Source organism: Nicotiana tabacum, chromosome 17 (assembly GCF_000715075.1).
Source record: "Nicotiana tabacum cultivar K326 chromosome 17, ASM71507v2, whole genome shotgun sequence".
In the NCBI taxonomy this organism is placed as follows: Eukaryota; Viridiplantae; Streptophyta; class Magnoliopsida; order Solanales; family Solanaceae; genus Nicotiana; species Nicotiana tabacum.
In genome coordinates this window covers 149,496,809-149,519,164 of record NC_134096.1, presented here as the reverse complement: position 1 = coordinate 149,519,164, position 22,356 = coordinate 149,496,809, and the positions used below count along the sequence as shown (strand labels likewise).

At 35.4% G+C, this 22,356-nt stretch overlaps 1 protein-coding gene across 2 annotated transcripts; it reads right to left on the bottom strand.

Moving 5' to 3' along the window:
- Positions 1-1,384: 1,384 nt before the first annotated feature.
- LOC107771932 (protein MICRORCHIDIA 2) lies at positions 1,385-16,564 on the bottom strand. Of its 2 annotated transcripts, XM_016591394.2 has the most exons (18): positions 16,248-16,564; positions 16,092-16,166; positions 15,829-15,863; positions 13,418-13,496; positions 13,239-13,328; positions 12,950-13,025; positions 11,770-11,848; positions 11,522-11,650; positions 9,790-9,888; positions 6,137-6,244; positions 5,900-6,049; positions 5,559-5,648; positions 5,042-5,093; positions 4,856-4,967; positions 3,696-3,930; positions 3,405-3,493; positions 1,803-1,845; positions 1,385-1,661 (listed from the first exon to the last, which is right to left on the bottom strand). In XM_016591394.2, exons 1-18 carry the CDS (start codon positions 16,498-16,500, stop codon positions 1,554-1,556), a joined length of 1,902 nt encoding a protein of 633 aa, XP_016446880.1. In that variant the 5' UTR covers positions 16,501-16,564; the 3' UTR covers positions 1,385-1,553. The 2 variants fall into 2 exon arrangements, with proteins under 2 accessions (XP_016446880.1, XP_075091385.1); XM_075235284.1 differs by lacking the exons at positions 1,385-1,661; positions 1,803-1,845 and adding an exon at positions 3,165-3,278.
- Positions 16,565-22,356: the final 5,792 nt, after the last annotated feature.

Below are 22,356 nucleotides of genomic sequence, written 5' to 3'. Positions count from 1 at the left end.
TTCAAAAATGCATCTTCAAGTGAAAATTGAATATTTTATGAACAAATGCTGATTTTGAAAAAAGTGAATTTTTTTTGGAAAAATCTTCCATCAAATTTTATGACCATAGGGCCTCTAAGTCTCATTGTACCCAACGACTCAGAGCAGGAGGTAGCCCCACCCAACTAAAGCAATTAAATAAGCAGTTGATGCCACGGAGAAAAGAAATATAATAGTCCTTCCCATTTTATATGATTGTGTTTGACCTAATACGGAATTTACTAAAGCCATTAAAAAGTTTTGAAACTTTGAATTCGAATTTGGGTTTTCAAAAACCATTATTTGTTTGGATTGGGTGTTGTTGCAAACAATTGAGAATATTATTTGGAGTTTATATCTCAAATTTGAGGATGTTTTGGTGAAGATTAGACTTAATTTTGGCTGAATTTCAGATTGAAACTCGAAGAAGAAGAAAAGAAGAAGAAGACATGACATACATTATACTTACGAAATTATAGTAAAGTTGTAGTAAAATTGTAGAAAAATTATATTTTGTTGTTTGTATATTTTGTTTTATTTAAATATTGTATGAATGCTGTATAAAATTGATATAAAAATTGTATTTAAATTGTATGATATTGTAGTTATATATAATTGAGTAGAAATAATGTATGAAATGTGTAGATAAATTATAGATAAGTTGTATAATATATAATTAGTTGTATGAAATTTATTTTTACTATGTATAAATCAGATACAAAATATACAAAAGACATATTGTATAAAATTTGTATAAACATTATAGTTAGGTGGTATGATATTGTAGTTGTATATAACTAGGTAGAAATAATGTATGAAAGTTGTAGATAAGTTGTAGATAAATTGAATAACATATAATTAGTTGTATGAATTTATTTTTTCTATGTATAAATCAGATGCAAAATATACAAAAGACATATTGTATAAAATTTGTATAAAAATTGTAGTTAAGTGGTATGATATTGTAGTTGTATATAACTGGGTAGAAATAATGTATGAAAGTTGTAGATAAATTGAATAATATATAATTAGTTGTATGAAATTTATTTTTATTATGTATAAATCAGATACAAAATATACAAAAGACATATTGTATAAAATCTGTATAAAAATTGTATTTAAGTTGTATGATATCGTAGTTGTTTTTAACTAGGTAGAAATAATGTATGAAAGTTGTAGATAAGTTGTAAATTAAAAAATTTCAAGGAAGCTAGCTACCAAAAATTCTCTGTATCTTCTATATTAATCTCTTGCGCAATGTCTATGTCGATCTTCAACTTAAAGTTTCTTTTAAAAAGTTAAAAAAAAAATAGAAAAAGCCTACTGTTTAGATTTGTGTTTTTAAATACATAACAGGAGAATGATGAACATTTTGATTAATCATATTTATATTAAGTTTGGCTTTGTTAATGGGCAAAGAGATGGAAGGTTGAAGATTCCCTGGAAGAGGCACCGAGAAGTCTACGGTTATCAATTCAACATGATCAAACCGAATGCATACAATTCATGAGAGGATAGACCCTTTGTTATGCCTTCTACCCAAATTGTTTCAGAAGTTTAAGCTTTTTCTGACTTTCCAGGCGTGAAGAAAGATCGGCAGATTTCTTTTTAGTGTCCTCTAATTCTTTCTCAAGCTCCTCTATCTGTGTCATCCAACAGGACAGAATAAAATTGATGCAAATATGTTAGATAAAAAAGGTGCCATTACTAGACTAAGTTCAATAACATAACATAAAAGAAAAACTAAGTATCAAACACATGCTCCGCATGGAAGTGCTACATACTGTACGTTTCAACTCGGTTTCCCTTTGGATGTATGACTCACACCTGTCGAACAAAGATTCAAAGTGTTAAACTGGTAGAGCCAATCAGTTTAGTTGCTAAACATTTTGTGATCACACGAGGAGGCCAAAAGCCGATACAAACTAGAGAAGGAAACAGGAAATAAGGATTAGTCCAGAAACTACATTCAGGCTTCTTAAATCAGAGATGTAAGAGAGATAACGGACGAGAAGCTTATATCTTTAAATCTCCAAGGCAAATTTAAGTGCAAAACCAAATTCAAAGGTTCAAAACATTAATCATGTACTCATATTGGAAGGCTCATGCCACAAGAATCAACATGCGGTTGTCACTCATCCATTGATCAACAAACTCGAGAGGAAACAGTAGCATGAATTCTGCAGAATCTTCTTCCCCTCAAATTCAATTGCTTTACACTGCAACCCTTAATCTTTTTTTTAAAAAATAATGGTGGTGTCCATGCCAGCTTACGCGTACCTGAACTAACCCACGGGGTACTTGTTGCCTTGCACCAGCACCAAGTACCAGATAATTTTGTCCACCAAGGCTTAGATATATGGGAAGAATCATCTAGCATTTTCTGTCTCTATTGGGATTTCAATTCTATTCTTTCATGGTCCATTCCAAGCTTCATTGATTGCTAGACAAGACACTTTGCATGCCACTACACCCCTTGATTTTCCTGCCACCCACCATGTTAAAGGCTTTTATTCTGTTCTAATGAAGGAGAGATGACTTTTTACATCACATCATGATCCTTTAATTTCCACCAGAACTTGTCAACGATTAATCATGTGCAGCTCCTACGATGTGTTTTCTGACCAGGTTTGACAATACTGGCAGAGCGGGCCAAAGATCGTTCATATTCTGTTTTGTTATATTTCGTGGTTATGATTGTTTAGTTTGTCTTAGCACAAGGTACAGAGTTTGCCTGGTAAGCCAACCCAGGCCACGACCCTTCATTTTTTGGCGTTGTGACAACACTTTGACAACAAGAATGAGCAACGAGAGAACCAGAAGATAAGCCCGAAAGCATAACTAACAAACGAAGAAGAGACACACCAGAAGAAGGAAGTAATTATTGAAAAGAAAAAGAAGAGAGAGATTAGTAACAGAAAAAAAAAGAAGCAATTGCAAGCCAAAGAACAAGGACACAAACGAAAATTACAGTAATGCATATGTAGAAGAGTTCTACAGTAGCAAAAGGCTTAAAATTTGTTCTCTTCCTTTAACTTTTGATAACAAATCTATGATATTGCTAAACATTATCTAAGGTCATTTTTGTACTAAGATTTTATCTGAGTACTCCAGCATAGCATACGTAGGACAAAGATTTCAATTTGGACTACAATTCCCTAATAGAAATACAATCTGGGTGGATATAATCCCACCTTATCCAATATGGCCATGAATCCTGTTATCAACAATCCAATCTGAAGGGATACACCCACCTTATCCTATATGAGGTACCAAATGACTCTTTAAGTGTATAAATCCATCATTGATTAATCAATTATGCAAGGTTAACTATATGCCATGAGGCTGTATCTTAAAAGAGGGCATATTTTTAAAGAAGCATGTACCTCCTAAAGAGTTGGATATTCTCTTCACAAATCTGATCAATTGACATGCAACTTGAACTGGCTATTTGTGTATCGTTTTTAACAGATCCCTGCAAATGTTCCATTAAAGAAAAAAATGAAACAGTCAAACCCCGTTTTTGTACTGTTATAATAAATTGACATTATTCAACTAGACATTTGATAACTTTAGGAACATGAATGTTGTCACATTAACTTCTCAACCATGCAAAACCAGCATAGACGATAAAGTAACTCAAATAAATGCCGAGAAAAGAAAGAACCAGGTCCTACAGTTGCATTCCCTGTAATAGGTTGTACAGCTGGCAATTCCCTATTGGAATTGGTTCTTCCCACTTTTTCACTCTGCACAGAACGGAAATCTGGCCTGGGATGAGCTGCAAGGCCGGTAACTGGCTGACGGTCAATAGTTGGCGACTGTATTTGAGCATTATCCACTTGCTCTCTCAGAAGATTTTGCAAATGTGGTTCAAGAGGCTTCAGTCCTATCAGGTGACAATGACCTTTCCTGTATTATGATCACAAGAGACATGACTATATCACAAGTTGTGAGGTACTACTAGTTTAGTGACTAACACTGATAAATTACAATGATGATGACAAATTACAATTTTGGCAGTAGTTTTGTAGAAGTAATAGTAGGTAGATGGAGACAGGATAGAGGAGAAAAGTACAGCCAAGGATACCTTAAGCTGGGAAAATAAAGTATAACCTCTACCCCATCCCCTTTTTATCTGATGGAACGTTTAATTGTATTTCTCAGTAAGCAAGATCAAGAGGGTATAATCTTGGGCGGGAGCACTAACAATCAAGACTGGCCACATGTGCTATAGCTAGCTCATGACTTGAAGCAGGATTTGACTACGAGAGAGTTTTAAAGAAAAAGTGAGAATTACTAGATCTCTATTAGTTTAAGATTTTAAATCTCTCAGCATGAGCCCATTTGATTATTACTCAGATTAGCCAACAAAATGAATCAGAACCATCTGAAGTCAGACGCGAGGTCAAAATTACATGTTTCACTATTTGCTATTTTACATTTTGCAGTATAAGTTCTTCAAAACAAGCCATCCTTTGACAGCCCACTCGCAAATTGAAGGCATAATTACCACTGAACTACATCTATTTCCCCTTTCAATCAAAAAGTATATTTATGTACTACATTGAAATTATATTTGAACTGCTAAAGCTTAGTTGATTTATGTAGTACTCAGACTTGCAAATGCACACAACAAAGTACAAGCAGAACCTCTCTTTAGTCTTTCCACAGCCCCCATTTCATCCAGAAAAAAGGAGGAAAAAACCCTTAAGGGTTCTGAGAGAAGATTAAACCAACAAGGAATTGAAAATATGACCAACAAATTTACATAACTGAACATACAAAAAGATAATTAACTCCTGTTAAATATCTGAAATTACAGTATAGAACATACCAGTAGTCCATCACCATTTGCTTTAGCCTAGTCTCCAGCTTGAAAAACAGAGACGATCTTTCAAAATCTTGCTTGTCATGTGCAGGTTCTATGAAATTTGCTTCCAGAACACCTGAGTCAAGGGAAATTGAGTACATCATCGTCGTAATGAGTAGAGTGAGTCTAAATTGAACTCAAAATACATACCAACAACACCATTTCCTTTGGAAGAACCATCTGCAGTAACTTTCCAGAATGGCTAAGAAAACCCAGAAGAACATAATCAGCAATAGGCAATTTCAAGTTTAACTTAGAAAAGTTATCTATTAAAGTAATCACAAGTCCAGCAAAATTCATTTCAGACCAACTGCAAAGTTTGGATGCACCTACATGCCCGCATACATCCCAATATTTATTCATGAATTTCAAGGTCTACTCAAATGTTTGTCCTCTTTCTTTTTCTCTCTTTTCCCGCTGGGAGGGGGGGAGGGGTTAAACTGAGGCCAAAGCAGATAAAGTTTTTGTTAACAGCTTCAGCTAAGAAAAAGAAAATCTTGTTTTGTTAAACTCTTCAGCTAAGAAAAAAAAGATATTTTGCATATAATGGTAATCAAAATTCTTTGAAAATACTCAGGTGAGGCGATTGCACAAAAAAAAAAAAGATATTGCAACAAAAAAACTGCTCTGGAAGATGACATATTTCTCCAACCACAACATCGCATACCCTGATGAGGCGATTTTTGTGGTAAATGTTGAATCCACAAACTGGTGATGGAGCGTCCTTGACGAAGCCTAAAGTTGTTTCAACCAAGATCTGCAGCAGAAAAGTTGTTTGAATCCACATATTTAGATGATGGTCAAATATTACCACAAGCTTCGCAACAGACTTGCAATTAGTGAATACCCACACTCAGAAACTCATATAATATTACAACTGCTATTTTATTCTCATTGTGAATATTTAACACAATAGAACAGTTTACAATCTAAAGTTGGACTCTTCTAATCTAATTTGAACATGCAGCCCCCGAAGCAGGAAAATCAAGAACCCTTATCATACCGTACCTCCTTTGATGTCCCAGCAAGCTGTGGTCTGTAGGTGATTACTTTTGAGTGCTTCAACTCCTCAAGAATATTAAACTGCTCAACGGGCTTCCCTCTTAGTATGATACTGAAATTTGTAAATTTTTTGAGGTATAATATGGATGTGTATGCCTGACAAGAGATACACAGGCATTAAGATACATTAGCAAAATATTCAGCAGGGATGTTTACAGGAATTAAGCAAATTTAAGTGGTTACTCTTAGTGAGTAGCGTAAGCGATAGGAAATATGGGATTGCTGTTCAAGCGCTCTCTTGTTTGTTTTTGATGTATTTCCACAATTAGCTTCATCTCTCAACATTATATCCTGCTTGACCAACAAAAGAAAAAATACGACATCCTTTAAATAGCAAGAGGAGGATGAGGGCGAAAAGCAGGAAATCTTCAAAGAACAGCAGCGGCATGACCCGTGAGTCCAAAAATATAATACATCAACAATCATTGTTATAAGACACATACTAAGAGTAATCAGAGGAGTTATAATCATGTTAGATGAATGAAATAAAGTTCTAGCCTAATGGAGATGACGTTTAGCTGCTTATTGTATGAAGAGAATTATGAGTTTACTCCATAACAAGAGCATTAGACATAGACGGAATCGTCAAAAACCACTTGTTTATCAAGACCTTCTTTCTCCTTTTTCTTCCTTTGTTGGGATCAAGGCAAGTCAAAGACACACTTCCATAAGGTTCATGCTTCACAGGAATCTCTAGAGCCCGCTAAGAGATTCTACAATATTGTAAGGATAGGTGAGAAATTTGGAGAATTCCTAGTTTTAGAGAAGCCTTGGTTTGTCCTAAAAGACAAATTACTAAGTACTGGAATGAAACTGGCCCAACTGGATCACAATGTATTTAGAAGATTCATGTAACTGGCCCAACCTAGTTTCAGGTTGAGACATAGTTGTTAACAAGAGCCACTCCATGAAACTGGCCTCTCATTGAGGCTTATACCAAACTAAATCAACTATTAGTGTGCTCAACATTACAATGCGCTCAAAATTTACTGGTCATGTACGAAATCTAAAATGTGCAATACATTGCCACGCCTAAAGGTTGTGTAAAACATCCTCATAAGAAACTCAATGACGATGCCTTACTTACATGAAAGCCAGGCTCTACCCTTTACAACAACAACAACAAACCAAACCCAGTATAGTCCCACAAGTGAGGTCTGGGGAGGGTAGTGACCTTACTCCTACCTGGAAGGTAGAGAGGTTGTTTCCGATAGACCTTCGGCTCAAGGAAAGATGAGAAGAAAGCAATAGTAACAAGCAGTAATAACAATAAGATAATAAGAAAACGAAGCGAAATAGAAATCTAGTAATAATAGAATATAAGACTAACACTAATACTACTAGTATGGGAAGGAAACACTCTCGACTACCTACTAACCATCTACCTTAATTCTCGACAACACCTTCCTGTCAGGGGTCATGTCCTCGGTAAGCTGAAGCAATACCATATCCTGCTAATCACCTCTCCCCAATACTTCTTAGGCCTACCTCTACCTCTTCTCAGACCCGCCAAAGGCCAACCTCTCTCGCCTCCTTACTGGGGCATCTGTGATTCTCCTCTTCACATGCCCAAACCATCTAAGCGTCGCTTCGTGCATCTTGTCATGCACCGGGGCGGCCCGAATGAGGCTCTACCCTTTGAAAGAAAAAAAAGGACACAAGTTTAAAGATTTTGAAAAAGTAGAAAAGCTCTACCCATAACAACCAATAGGACCTAGTCTGAAAACTTGATATTACAAGTTCAACAAAATAGCACGACAGTGAAAGAGCTTATGTTCAATTGGGGTGGCATAAGAGAAGACGCCGGGCTTGGGATGTTCCTCCTTTAGCACTTATGCGGGTCGTCTGGATATAAAGAAATAGGAGAGCTTTTGAAAGTGTTGAGATGCATTTTGTACATATGAGGAATAGCCTCTTGTCCCCTATTTCTTCATGGTGCACCCATGAGGTCCCTTTATGTATGGAAGATTGGATGTCGTTCGTAGAAAATCATATCTTTTTTTTAGGTTTTTTTACTTTTTGGTATACTTCTTGTATATAGGCATTTTTTAGCCATATTTATTACTAATAGAATTATTACTTGATCAAAACGAACACAATCAAACATAATTTCTCATGGATCGCTTCAAAAATAAATTCAACCATCATGTATTGGGGCATAACTCTTAGACCTAAACAATGATCAGTTAATATTAGGGAATTGGGATTTAAAGAAGCACAAAAAGCATTTTGCTAACATGCTCCAGCAGTTCGGCAAGGATTTGAGATGTATGGATAGACATACAACATCAAAGGTGGGGAACCAATTATTCACCAAGGCTATCAAACATTGTCAGCGATTGGTTTTTGGAAATGGTGAACATGTTGATTTATGAGTTCTAATAACATTTTTTTATAAGGTAAAGATTTTATTAATAAAAGTACCAAGATGGTACATAAGACTACACCAAGTTTAGCCAACACCTATAACAACATACTTCCAGTTACAAATTAGTTAGCACATCCAGAAACTCCATATACTGATCTAAGCTTTCAACTAAACATTTCTTACACCAAAGAAATTAAATTTGAAGACAAGTATTTTTTATTCTAGCAATGTGAGTCCTCTTGTCCTCAAAGCAAACATTGTTCCTTTCTTCCCAGATGGTCCAAAAAATGCATAGGGGGATGTTTCCAATAACATACTTTTCACATGGTCGTCAATCGAAAGATGACATTTATGGATTGCTGGAAGGTCAACCCCAAGTAAAGAAGCTTCCATAAATTTAAAAGTTTCTGGAGAAAAAGGAATTTGTGGGTTGCCAATCACATGAAGCTTGACCGCAGCAGAAAAAAAGCTCTAAAAGAACTCCATCTTTACAAGGTTCAAATAAAATTTTAAATGTTCAAATATAATTATCTTTAGAAGGTTTTCTTTGACACTCATACCTCCAAACGACCAATAGAGTTTTTCTTTGGGTTCTCTTTTCATTCTTTTTTTAATGAATAAGGACCAAAACAGAGTTGTCTCTCTACTACAGAACAAACTTTTTATTGGGACAACAGAAAGTTCAAGGTTGTGGACACCTATATGGAAATGAAAGCCAAAATAGTCTATGAAAATCAACTCTAAAAATACGCAGTTTTTGCAGGTTTAGAGAGTGCAATCACAAGGCTGTGCAAGTGTAACATTCTCTAACTCCCTCCGAATGTGTAACCCAATTCTGGGGTTTACACATGGATTTGAACCTTTTTTAAGAAATAGAGAGAGAGGAGGCTCGATCTTGGAGTAAAGGGAGTCATATTAGGCTCATCAGATTAATGAGTTGGCCTGGAGCAATGTTAGTTTGCTCGATGAGTTGAATATAGAGAGAGAAAGCGAAGCCAAGAGCAGCTCCATGGGTTGAGTTGAAAGAGAGAAACTCAAAGAGATAGAGCATGAAAAGAAAAGGCTGTTGTGAGAATTATGAATTCCCCGAAGTTTGAATCTGATACCATGTCAAAGAATCTAAGCACCCAACAGAAAATCTTAAGACAATAGGTGGAGTAGTCCAGAACTATTATAAACTCCTGACAGGCGTAGCACTCTCTAACACTACTGGACATTACAAAAATGGTTATAGCCATGTATAAACTTTCCGTCCTTATTCTTTTTAACATGTTTACAAAGGGTAAATCCAAAAGTTCTGACCTTCACAGCAAACCAAAAAGTTCTAAGTACTAATTTTTATGGTCGACAATTCAGTCTTAGGTGAAAGGCGCAATAGAATCCTTTGACCTTTATTAGCTAGCATGCCAAGATATCCAAGCTCAGACTGGAGAGAGCTGAGCCAAATGTTTTCAGGAAATAGACATACCTCATCATCGTCATCAAAGTTCAGCTCATAAATTCCTTCATCATTCAGCCATAGGTTGTAGACTATAATCTTAGTTCCATGTGATTTTATATCCTCAAACTGGAGAACATACAAGAGAAAGACAGAACATTCAGTAATAACAAATAAAAGTAATTATTGTAACAATAATTGCTTTTATTTAGCAGAATCATGTACATGCAGTTGCTATAGTTGCATATATAGAGTTATATGCTATGTACTCAAGCAAGAGTGGACGTGGTGTCAAATCATCCCAAATCTTTGCAGTAATTTCACTAAGGGCCTGTTTGGAAAGCCACCTTGGAATTAGATTTGAGTATAACTCGATGCAGTTACACAGTTTTGGTGTGTTTGTCTCGCCAAGCAAATTACTTGGTCAACATGGAATTGGGTGTAGAAGATGACTTTTCAATTCTCTATTATTTTTCTTTTCCAAATATATTATTCTTTTTACACTCTTTTTCTTCCATTTCTTTTCTTCAACAGATATGAATGCTAGAGCAATTAGATAAAATTGCTTATAAAGTTTTGTTATGAGAATTCTTTTATGAGGAACACATGTTAAAATAATTTCTTACTTTACTAGCTTTGTTTTCTGTTCATTAGCATAAATAATTTATTACTTTAAAAAAAAGAACTTTTTAAACTCATGTCTATTTTTTGTTATTTAAAAGATGCAACAAATAATGAATTTCATATCCTCTTCACATGATATAATTTAAATTCATAGTTGATAATATAATTTTATAGAGAATGTATTTTAAATACCCATTAATAACGTACTTCCTCTGTCTCAATTTGTGTGGCGGTCTTTGACTGTGCATGGAGTTTAAGAAAGAAAGGAAATTTTTTGAAACTTGTAGTCTAAAACAAACCATAGATATTTGTGTGGCTGTAAATCAATTCATTAAGGATAAAGTCGGAATTCTAAAAATAAATTATTTCTAAATAATGAAATGTGACATTCTTTTGTTAGACGGACTAAAAAGGAAAGAATGCTACATAAATTGGGACGGCGGGAGTAATATTTAATATTTCTTATATTCAAATATATAGTAGTCACACATTAAAGTTAATTTATTTGCCCATCTGAAAGAAAGTTGATTTAATTTTTGATAATCACTTCTATTTTAAAAATTCAGAATATTTAGCTACGTAATTACACAATATAACCAAACATGATGCTGAAACTTACTTTGTAATTACATTACACTATGGCAAACAAACATGTCTTTGTAAATTACTAGTCTACGTAATTGCACAGCCTAGCAATTACACAGCGTCCAAACACACCCTGAATAATTTCCTGACAGATCTATGATTTTACAAATAGACAAAAGCAAGGAGCAACAATCGAACAGATCAAAAAATGGGAAGGAGAAAATGTCCCCCCCCCCCCCCCAAAAAAAAAAAAACCCCCGAGAAAAACTGTGTATCTAAATTTGAGAAAAAGGAAGTACATATTCGCTCAGAGTTTCGTAGGTTTGTCTTGATATGCTTAATGAGTTAACATAAATGCATATTTTAATATTTGATTGTTTTGTGATCATGGCATCTTCTCATAAAAAAGAACTTCAGATAACACATCGATGCTCTGAGTCTGCAACAAAGAATTGAATCTATAAAGTAACTTTCTAAAACGGTTTTTCACACAAAACAAATTTATAAAATAAAAAAGTAGCTTTATAGTATCTGCACCAATTATCCAACCAACCTGTTGCATAAGATCCATCTTTGTTGCAAAAGGGGACCACTCAAGGATTGTTTTCAAGTTAGTTGACCAATCATCTTGAGAGCCACATAGTATTGGTTCAGCCCAATGGTCAGAGATATCAAAATCGATCTGCATCAATTTTCAATTAAAAGGAGAAAGAATAAGAATAGATGTTCATGTTCAATAACAGATTACAAGCTTCAAGTGCCAAATATTAAAAAATTCAACAGATTGTAAAGAATATTTACCATTGGAACAATCACATCATCTTGCCCTGTTCTCCGAAGAAATGTATAGGACAGAAGACCAATACTTTGAGTTGCTCGGCTAGACCATAAAAGGGCAGAAAATATCAAATTAGATTATCAAGCATAATATCAATTCTAGTAACATAACTAACAGTTTGGTAATACGAGTGAGCAGTAAGTTTCAGATGACAGGGGTTTTTAATTGACATATAGTATGGAGTCTCGCAGCGATTTCTCGTTGAAATAAAACACTTCAAGGAAACGTTTCTGAATTGGTTTTGAAGCCACAACAAGGTATGATAATTGCATCATAAAACGTCGGGCAATATTGTTGTATCATTATTTAAAAATGAGTATTCAGTAAAGTGCTTTGACTTTTGGTATAATCACAGCCGCTGGACTCGTGTCATTTTGTTCTTCTTCCTTTTCTCAATTAAGGGATCAATCTTTTGTTTGCAAGGGTTAAGATAGCCTTTTATATTCTGTTCCCATTTAACAAAAACCAACCAACAGTAGCAACGCTTGAAAACCAAATACAACAACAACAACAACAACAACAACAACAACCCAGTATAATCCCACTATTGAGGTCTGGGGAGGGTAGTGTGTACGCAGACCTTACCCCTACCCTGGGGTAGAGAGGCTGTTTCCAATAGACCCTCGGCATCCTTCCCTCCAAGAACTCCCCACCTTGCTCTTGGGGTGACTCGAACTCACAACCTCTTGGTTGGATGTGGAGGGTGCTTACCATCAGAGCAAGGGTGCTCCCTACCTTGCTCTATTTGAAAACCAAATAGAAAATAGGAATAATTAGTTACTAATCTAAAGGGTTACACCCTTCAAAAAAACTTAGATTATTTATTTATATTTTAACAAATGGGATATTTAAATCAGTAAGAAGGATATTATGGTAATTTAACTTTTCAGTTTAGGGGCTTCCCACTTTTATAACAGTATAGATAGATTATATAATAAGCTATGTTTTCTTAAGAGGGACATAATATAAACCTTGAGAGTTGGTGATTCATAAAACAACTCCTAAAAATTCTTTATTGAAATCAATGTGATATCTTGAAGGACCCTCAGGTTCCATAACTACGAGAGAGAGAGAGAGAGAGAGAGAGAGAGAGAGAGAGAGAGAGAGAGAGAGAGAGAGAGAGAGAGAGAGAGAGAGAGATACCCTGACTGAGATGAACGGCTGAAAACAATTACATCAGCACCCAACCTCATGGTACTCGTCTTAAATCCATTACCATCTAAACTCCAGGAAAAGACCAAAGAAAACAAATTAGCTTTCAAAATATCAAGTAGCATATTCATCAAAAAGAAAAAGTCAAGCAGCATAAAATGCCTCAAAACCTCACAGAAGTATAAGTGATTCCCAAGCACCAACGGAGCGCAAAAACAGATTATGCCAGTAATACAAATTAATACACCTAATCCAATTATTTGAAACTCTAGATGCTTACATTGTCCAATTGTTGAGTTTGATGTTTTTGAAGAATAACCCAGGCTCATGCACTTGCGAAGACGTTCTGGATCCATACCACCCCCATCGTCTGCACAGATGATATAGTATATGTTATGGCAATTGTAACAAGGTAAAAAGTGTAGTATGATAGTGATGAAAATAACAGCAATACCACACCCTGGAAGAGCAATGCAGGAGAGTTGTCCCTTGGGTTATAAATTCTGTCAACTTTCACGCAAGTTGCCCCACTGCTTATCTAGTATGCAGATAAAAACCTTATCAAACAAAGCATCCAGATTAAGACAAAGAAGAAAAACGGCCATTAAACAAAAGAAAATTTATACAAGTGCAAGAGAGACTGGTTTAACATACAATCTTGATTTTCCCTTCACCACATTATCTAAATTGTTTAACAAGAGTCACATGAAAGTGAAAGTACAGAATCTACCAGTGCAAGCAGCATAGCCAGAGATTTTTTTATAAGTCGGCATGGTGGAGAAAGATTTTCGTCCAGATAAATCATACGACTTTCGATGTTGAAGGCTGGGAAATGGTGGCTCTCAGTTAAATGATATGAGTTTGCCAGCGTATAAGCTTCTGTAGAAGGAAACTTCTCACAGGACTAAAAATAGAAAGTGGTGATCGGTTCAGGTTGAAAGAGCTAAAATTGTCAGCTATGTTATCTGCATGCCCATAATGAAGAAGAAAACTCATCAAAAGATCTAGGCCTTTTTGCCCTAATGCAACTGACACAACAACTTAGGTAGAACTAACAGAAAAATTTCTATTGTAGGTCCAAGAAAAGGGGAGAAGCTGTGAGCAAAATATCCGAAGAATCTTTAGTCTTGAACAACGGAGGATAGTTAATCACATAATTTATTTAAAAAATCAACATAAGAATGTTCTTTTTTTATAAGGTAATAAAATTTAATGAAGGGGCATAAAGAAGCCCGTATACGAGTAGTATATCAAAAAGTAAAACCTACAAAAACATATGGTTTTTCTACGAACAACACCGGATCTTCAATACACAAAGGAATCTAATGAGTGCACCAAAATGGTATAAGGGATAAGAACTACTCCAAAACTGTACAAAATTCATTTCTACACCCTCATAAGCTCTCCTATTTTTCTCTCCAAAAGACCCACATTAGTGCGAGAAGACCACATCCCATGCCCTACGCCTTCTCTTTCGTTTTCCACCACTCCAGCTGAAAATTAACTCCTTCACAGTGCCTGGCATCACCCCTTTTATTTACTCCAGGACACCATAAATTGAAGAACACCTCTTTCATGAGTAAAAAATATAAAATGAAGAGGGAATAGCAAACAATTACTTAGATTAATTAAACAATTGCAGCCTCTAATATTTTGCAAAATAATAATATAGAGACATGAGAATGTGTCTCACTGCTCTTCCTCATCAAGAAAATGTGCCTTAGTACTCTCTGGCACATTTGCTAGAACAAACAACAAATGAGAAAAATAAATATTTACAACTGAAAATCACAAAATGTTAGGAGCCAAATGCGATAACCTTGAGTATTAGAAAGTCTAATTGAAGAAACCAAAGGTTAGTGAGAATTATTGTTAAGATGTTCAAGTCTCAAAATAATTGAATTTCCATCCAAAACGAAAAAGGAGGAAATGAAACACACGAAGGTTAGAAAGTTGTGAGGTATCCAAACCAACAGGTGTCTAACCTAAAGTTCTTACTAAAATGGAGCTTCTGTTACCTACTCAGCACAGAACAAGGGCGAGAGAAAGAAGGGTAAACTTGCGGCCTTTTGGTTCTGATTGCTTGATGCTATGTTAAATTAGAAAGTTGTTAGAAACAAGATTCACTACAAGACTCAATCAAACTTCCCCAAGGGGACCAACAAGCTCTTGGCTAAGAAGATGATCTTGTGAGGCCTCATGTCTACCTCTGCAAAGAAACTTAGACAAAAGAACCACATTTTAGTTGCAAAACCTCTTAGGATATTTAACCTTTGAATACCACAATTACGTCTGAGGGCCACCTTAGACAACAAGAAGTCAAATGAAAATAATAGAAATAAAAAGAGAATGGTTCTCTTGCGAATAGTGATGTCTACCAATCAAACGATGAACATCTCAACTTTAACAACAATTAATTCAAAAATGCAATGGCCCGTAAGAACAATTCAAAGCTATTCTTCTCGCCAGAAACCAATTCAAAAATGCCTAAATCCTCGGTAGTACCACTACTAACTTTTTGTATGAGGATATTATTGGCAAACAAGGGAAAGAAAGCTTAAAATGAAACAACTTGGTAATATTTTAGTTAGATTGTGCTCAACATGGAGGAAATGACATGATTCTGTGACAATAGGTTTCTAATTGAAGGAAAGTCCGTCGGACGACAATGAAAGCGAGTGTGTGAGGTGAGTTAACCAAAGCAGCAAAATATAGCAGAACTCTTAAAGACATATGGGGCGACAATGCTGTAGTTTCAACAGAAACCAGACCTCAAGCAGAATCGATAAATTATAAGTAGAAAGCCTGAACTTCTATTTTCACCGCATAGAACACAATATAACAAAAATAATCAACATTACAGTAAATACCTCGTCAACAGCATTATCCAAAAGCTCGGCTATTGCTGCAATGACATTCAAAGTATCAGTGGTCGTACAATAACAAGAGCAAAATGGATCCACAGTGAAAGTTGCAAAACGTACTTATTAATTAACTATCTTCTACCACCATAAGACTATGATTTATAAGATTAGACTTCTATCAAACCCAAAACAATCCAAAGTTCATTTATTTTTAAAACTAGATCAAAGTGCCACATGCAAATGAAAAAGTACACAGTAATAAAGTTTACCTCCGAACGCCCATTTATGAGAAGTAGCATTGGAATGCAGAAATTTGGGATGAACACGCGCATGTTCCAATTCACCTACAGGTAAAATAAAATTTAATCATGTTGGCAGTAAAAGTAAACTCTGAACTGCGAAAATATAAAAGATGAGAAATGAACCATGCATAGCAGTTGATTTGATACGACCAACTTCAAAATTGCCAGCTTTCCAGAAACTTCGAGACTCCAGTGGCCTGTAATTGGATGGAACAATCGCGTTGGGACTTTCTATTACCGGTGATTTACTCAGTGAAGTTCCTCCGTGAGGCATGTCTGGTTTTCTCTTCCCGACGACGGAAACGCCGGCGTCTTCGTCGTCGCTACTGTCGAGTTCGACGACCTCGATTGGGGGCTTCTCTTGCTTAGGCGACATTGAGAAATAATTCAATTTGAGGGAAGTATGTAACACTTTATACTTCCTTCAAAACAAACACTTGAGGTCATTCGTAGCATGTATTATGAAAAATAATATATGTATTGTTTTATTGATCTCTTGTTTGATAATATTTTTTAATCTATAAGTATCATTTTTTTTTTAAAAGTGATATAAATATTATTTTAAGAATTACGTTTGAGTTATATATATATTAAACTTAAAGGAAGTAAGTGAAAAATTATGAAAATGATGATTAATGTCGATCCTATTTAATTAACTCAATAAAAAAATAAGCTCTACCTTATGAAAGTCTTTAAAATCTTAAATGTTAGTTCTACCAAAATTAGATTATTAATTATAATTACGATTTTTATTCAACATGAAGGGCACTTATGAAGGATCAAAGTTTATCAACATTTCATGTTAATATTTCATATTTTTATGATATAGTTATTGTGTCAATATAAATAGACAAATTAGACTCGTCCATCGAAAAGTTTTTAGTGCGAATATTGATCCTTAAATCATATTCCATCAAAATTATGGTGAAATTTAATTAGTTGGATTTAAAATTTTAAATATTACATAAAATTTTAAATGTTAATATAATTTATTAACATGGAATTATTTGTTAAAGGGATTGATATAAATTACTCTACAAATTTTTAGATGGTAGGCTTTCCGATTGATTGGAAAGATTTTAGACTCACACATAAAAAAAAGCTATCTAAGCCGATCAATATTTTGTTTTTTGCCTTTGTTTGTACTTTTAAGCTTTATAAATATTTAGGTAAACATACTCATAATTATAATAAAATAAATTATACGTCTACCTAACGTGAGAGGGTTCATATTTTTGGAGTTAAAGATTGATTATTTTACTCAATTCAAATACACACACACACACACATACATATATATATATATATATATATATATATATAAGCTTATATTTAACTTTAAATTCCTAAATATTAGGAATTTATACGTAGTTCAAATAAGGAAATACTTAATAGTTAATATTTTATTTATTTTAAAATCTTAAATATTAGGTAAATAGTTAAATGACGATATTATCTAGTGTAAAATTACTTTTTAAAGGATAAAAAAGGCGAACAATATTTCGTCAAAGGGTTTCGTGCTTTTAATATAGTATAGATAGATATATAACTAATATATGAGTTATACATCCTATTCAGTATTTATTCTTATAGGCCAAATACATATCCAGCCCCTCAAACTTCCCTCATCTTTTCATTTGGACACTTAAACTAAGCCTTATTCCCATTAAACACCTAGGTCTTATTTATTTTTTTCAAGAATAATACGTGTGAACCTGAATACACATCTGAATATCAAGACGTGCATTAAGATTAAGACATCTGAATCTGAATACACGTCTGGATATTAAGACGCGTATCAAGATCTGAATACAATGATTAAGATTGTTTGTTTTTCAACATCTGAATGTATAAAATTTATCTTTATTTGAAAATTAATAAACACGAAAATCAAATAAAATACTAATTAATCTAATATTCTATCAATAAAATAAAATTTTTTAAAAGATCGTAGTTAGTGGTGGTGATGGCTAACGGTGGTGCTTGTAAATGCCTACTAGAGGTGGCGGTTGGTGGTGGTTTTGGTAGTAGCTAGTGGTGATTGGTAGTGATAGAGATTATGGTTGAGGATGGTGGTGGTGGGTGGTAATAATTAGTAATGGTGGCTAGTGGTTGTTTTTGTGATTGAGGAATGTGGTTGTCACGATCCAAAATCCAACTAGTCGTGATGACACCTAACCCAACCCGTTAGGTAAGCCAATTACCAACTATGCAATTCCAATAATAATTATTAAATCAATTTAAGTAATTAAAGGTCTTAATCTTATACAATCCCCAAGAACTAGTAGTACAAATCATGAGCTTCTAAGAATGAAGTTTACAAAGCGGAAATGAAATAAATACATAGTCGGTTTGAATAGTACATAAACAGAGCTTTTATAAATCTAAGGCTACCATGAACAGGAGGCAACTACAATAGGAATGCAGGTACATCTTCAAATCCCGCAACCATCGAGCACAGCAACAACAACAACAACTAACATCTGCACGCAATGTGCAGAAGTATAGTATCAATACAACCGGCCCCATGTACTAAGTAAGTAACAAACCTAGCCTTAGGTTGAAAGTAGTGACGAGCTTCCACCAAGGTCGGGTCCAAAATCAATAGTCCACAATAATTCATAACAACATAAAGCAAATAATATCAGAAGTAACTCACAGATACAATGCTCAACAAAATCATGATTTAAAAAATAATAGTTCTTCCTTTCAATTACATCAGTGAAAACCCAAATCGTTTACCGAAATTGCCGAAAATATGAATAAGTTTGAAAACAATAATTTTTCCCAAAAATCCTTTCAATAATAAATGAGATATTTCTTTTTCTTTCCATATAACCCGTGTAAAAATAAATGTATCACTATGCCCATCTGTCAAAAATGTGTGAAAATCATGAATGATGTGATGCAGTACAACATGAGAAAAATACATTTCTATGCTTGTATGTCATGTGTGCATGCCATTGCGATGCAACTCAATGATAAAATCATAAACAACAGCCCCTCGGGAATACCTCACTATCACTCATATACAGCCCCTCGGGCAAACCTCACAATCACCCATGCCTCTCGGGCATACCTCACAATCACTCATGCTACTCGGGCATACCTCACAATCACTCATGCCTCCTAGTCACTCATCACTCGACACTCGCACTCAGTACGTACATGCGCTCACTGGGGGGGGTGTACAGACTCCGGAGGGGCTCCTATAGCCCAAGCGCTATAATCTGCACGGACAACTCATGTGCTGCACGGACAACTCACGTGCTATAATATCATATCAGAATCCGCACGGACAACTTATGTGCCATAATAAGCCAATAAGACCTGCTGCAAGCGGGCAACCCTGATCCATATAATAGTGATAATACATATAAAGTCAATATAGCCTGCTGCGACGTGCAGCCCGATCCAAAAATATCCTCACAATCAGGCCTTCGGCCTCCTTCAGTCATCAATCTCTCCAGCCTCTCTCTCATGGGCTCACAATATCATGAGAATAGCCCAAAAATGATGATATGGTGTATCACTGAATAACAATATGACTGGGTATGAATTTTCAATTTAAAACAAATAATTCACAATAATATGACCTCTACGGGTCCCAAAATACTGACACATAGCCTCAACATAATTTAATTTTTAATATGCTTTTCAGTTCAATTTCTTTAACACATAAAACTGCATGAAAAATGTCAAGATTATTTAACTACAAAATTTCACAGAAATAATTATGTCATAATTTCTATAGTGCACGCCCACACGCCCGTCACCTAGCATGTGCGTCACCTCCCAACGATTTACATAATACAAATATTCAGGGTCCATACCCTCAGCTCCAAGATTAGAAGAGTTACTTACCTCGAACAAGCCAAATCCAATGTCGAGCAAGCTAAGCAATGCTCCAGAAATTCCATTCTGCGCGTATCAACTTCCAAACGGCTCGAATCTAGTCACAATTAATTTGATTCAGCCCACAAAAATTATAGGAATTTATACCATATCAAAATACTAATATTTTCCACAAAATCCGAAATTACGCCCCAAAAATCACTCATGGGGCCCACGTCTCAAAATCTGACGAAACTCACAAAATACGATAACCCATCCAATTACAAGTTCAACCATACTAATTTCACTCAAATCCGACTCCAAATCGGTATTCAAACTTGAAAAAATCGTTTTGTGGCATTATAGAAATTTTCTTATATTTCTATTGAAGATTCAATAATCTTACACCAAAAATAAAGATTAATTCATGAAATATAATCAAAAGGGAGTCAAGAACACTTACCCCAAGTTGTGTGAAAATATTCCTCTCCAAAATCGCCCAAACCGTGCTCCAAAATTCGAAAATGGGTGAAAATATCGAACCCTCGAACTTAAAGGATTCTGCCCAGTCGATCCGCACATGCGGACAAGATTTTCGCACCTACGCCTCCACTTATGCGAGCAAAACGTCGCATTTGCGGACTTCACTCACCTGCCCAGTTTTCGTTTCTGCGCGCATTCATCCGCATCTGCGCTCACGCAGGTGCGGAATTTTCCCTCGCACCTACGACCAATGCCTCACAGCCCTCTGCCCGCATCTGCGCTCCTTCTTGCGCAGGTGCGATTCTGCACCTGCGAAGCTCCTTCCTCACCTGCGCACCTCTCTTCAGCTCACCCCTGCTCACACTTGCGAGCTCGCACGTGAGACTACTTTTCCGCAAGTGTGATAACACCATAAGGCTTCAGTTCCAGCAGTCTTCCAAATTCAAAAATTAATCTGTTAATCATTCGAAACTCACCCAAGACCCCTGGGACCTCAACCAACTATATCAATAAGTCCCATAACATGACACGGACCTACTCGAGGCCTCAAATCATATCAAAATGACGAATCGCACCTCAAATCGAAATCTATGAACTTTGAACTTTCAAATTCTATATCTTGTGCCGAAACACATCAAATCAATCCAGAATGAATTCAAATTTTGCACACAAATCATATTTCACATTACAGACCTATTCCAATTTCCAGAATCGGATTCCGAACCCGATATCAAAAAGTCAACCCCCCGGTCAAACTTCCAAAAATTCAACTTTCGGCATTTCAAACCAAATTTTACTACGGAACTCCAAATAATTTTCCGGACACGCTTTTAAGTCCAAAATCACCATACGGAGCTATTGGAATCATCAAAACTCCATTCCGGGGTCGTTTACATATAAGTCGATATCTGATCACTATTTTAACTTAAGCTTTAAACCTTAAAACTAAGTGTTCCAATTCATTCCAAAACCTCATCTGACCCGAACCATTTACCCTGGAAATTCACCCAATAAATGTAAGGTACAATTTGAGCAGTAAATGGGGAAACAGGGTTAAAATACTCAAAACGACCGGCCGGGTCATTACATTCTCCCCCACTTAAACATACGTTCGTCCTCGAACGTGCCAAGAGTTATTTTCAAGCCATCAAATCAACATTCCATCTTACCACACACGTACCCGGGGGTGAACCCACGTCACCCTATTCCATATAGGCTTGACAACATAATACAACTGAAATCATTAATTTAACTTTAGCCCATAAATCTTGGAATTTAATTTCCAACCTCTAGAATTTCTTTCAAGACACGAATCTTATATTTACACACTGTATGTGTTTGAACAGTTGTATCAAGCAATAACCATAACCATAACCACGGACATAATCACCTAACATATTACACAACTCGCATGCGCGTAGCACCATTCCTGATCATAGTGACTACTCCAAAATCAACCAAATACCAGTATTAAACTCATATCGAACCAAACCTCATCCCAAAATCTTTGTACATTGTTGATAATAAAAGAAACATGCGAAATTTCATGACCACTTACCAGATCAACAAGTCACGGAGCTCTTTCGCCTCAACCAGAACCATAATCGCTTTCTGAGCCGACTTTTAATATTATACTTCCGAACATACCGTAATCAAACATGATAGTACCCATTCTAGGTCCAATGACCTTATATTACTAAACACAACTATTCTACAGACATGCCGCGCCAATATAACTCAGAGCCTTAAACTAAGTCATCCGTGCGCCAATATGCAATAATTCAAATGTATTCGGTCATGAAAAATGACACAAATGAGAGAACTGCCCCGCCAGATTAACAAGTACCACCACAACGAAATGCTAACAATTCATCATACACCGTAGAACCATCACCCGATCCTAACACAAGGTTCA

Bases quoted from the DNA above. Each gene is read 5' to 3' on its own strand.
- LOC107771932 (XM_016591394.2), bottom strand. From the start codon at position 16,500: ATGTCGCCTAAGCAAGAGAAGCCCCCAATCGAGGTCGTCGAACTCGAC. The intron at 9,889-11,521 runs GTTGGTTGGATA...TATGTTCTCCAG, and splicing joins AGATGGATCTTATGCAACAG to TTTGAGGATATAAAATCACA. The intron at 3,494-3,695 runs GTAGGACCTGGT...GAACATTTGCAG, and splicing joins CTATTACAGGGAATGCAACT to GGATCTGTTAAAAACGATAC.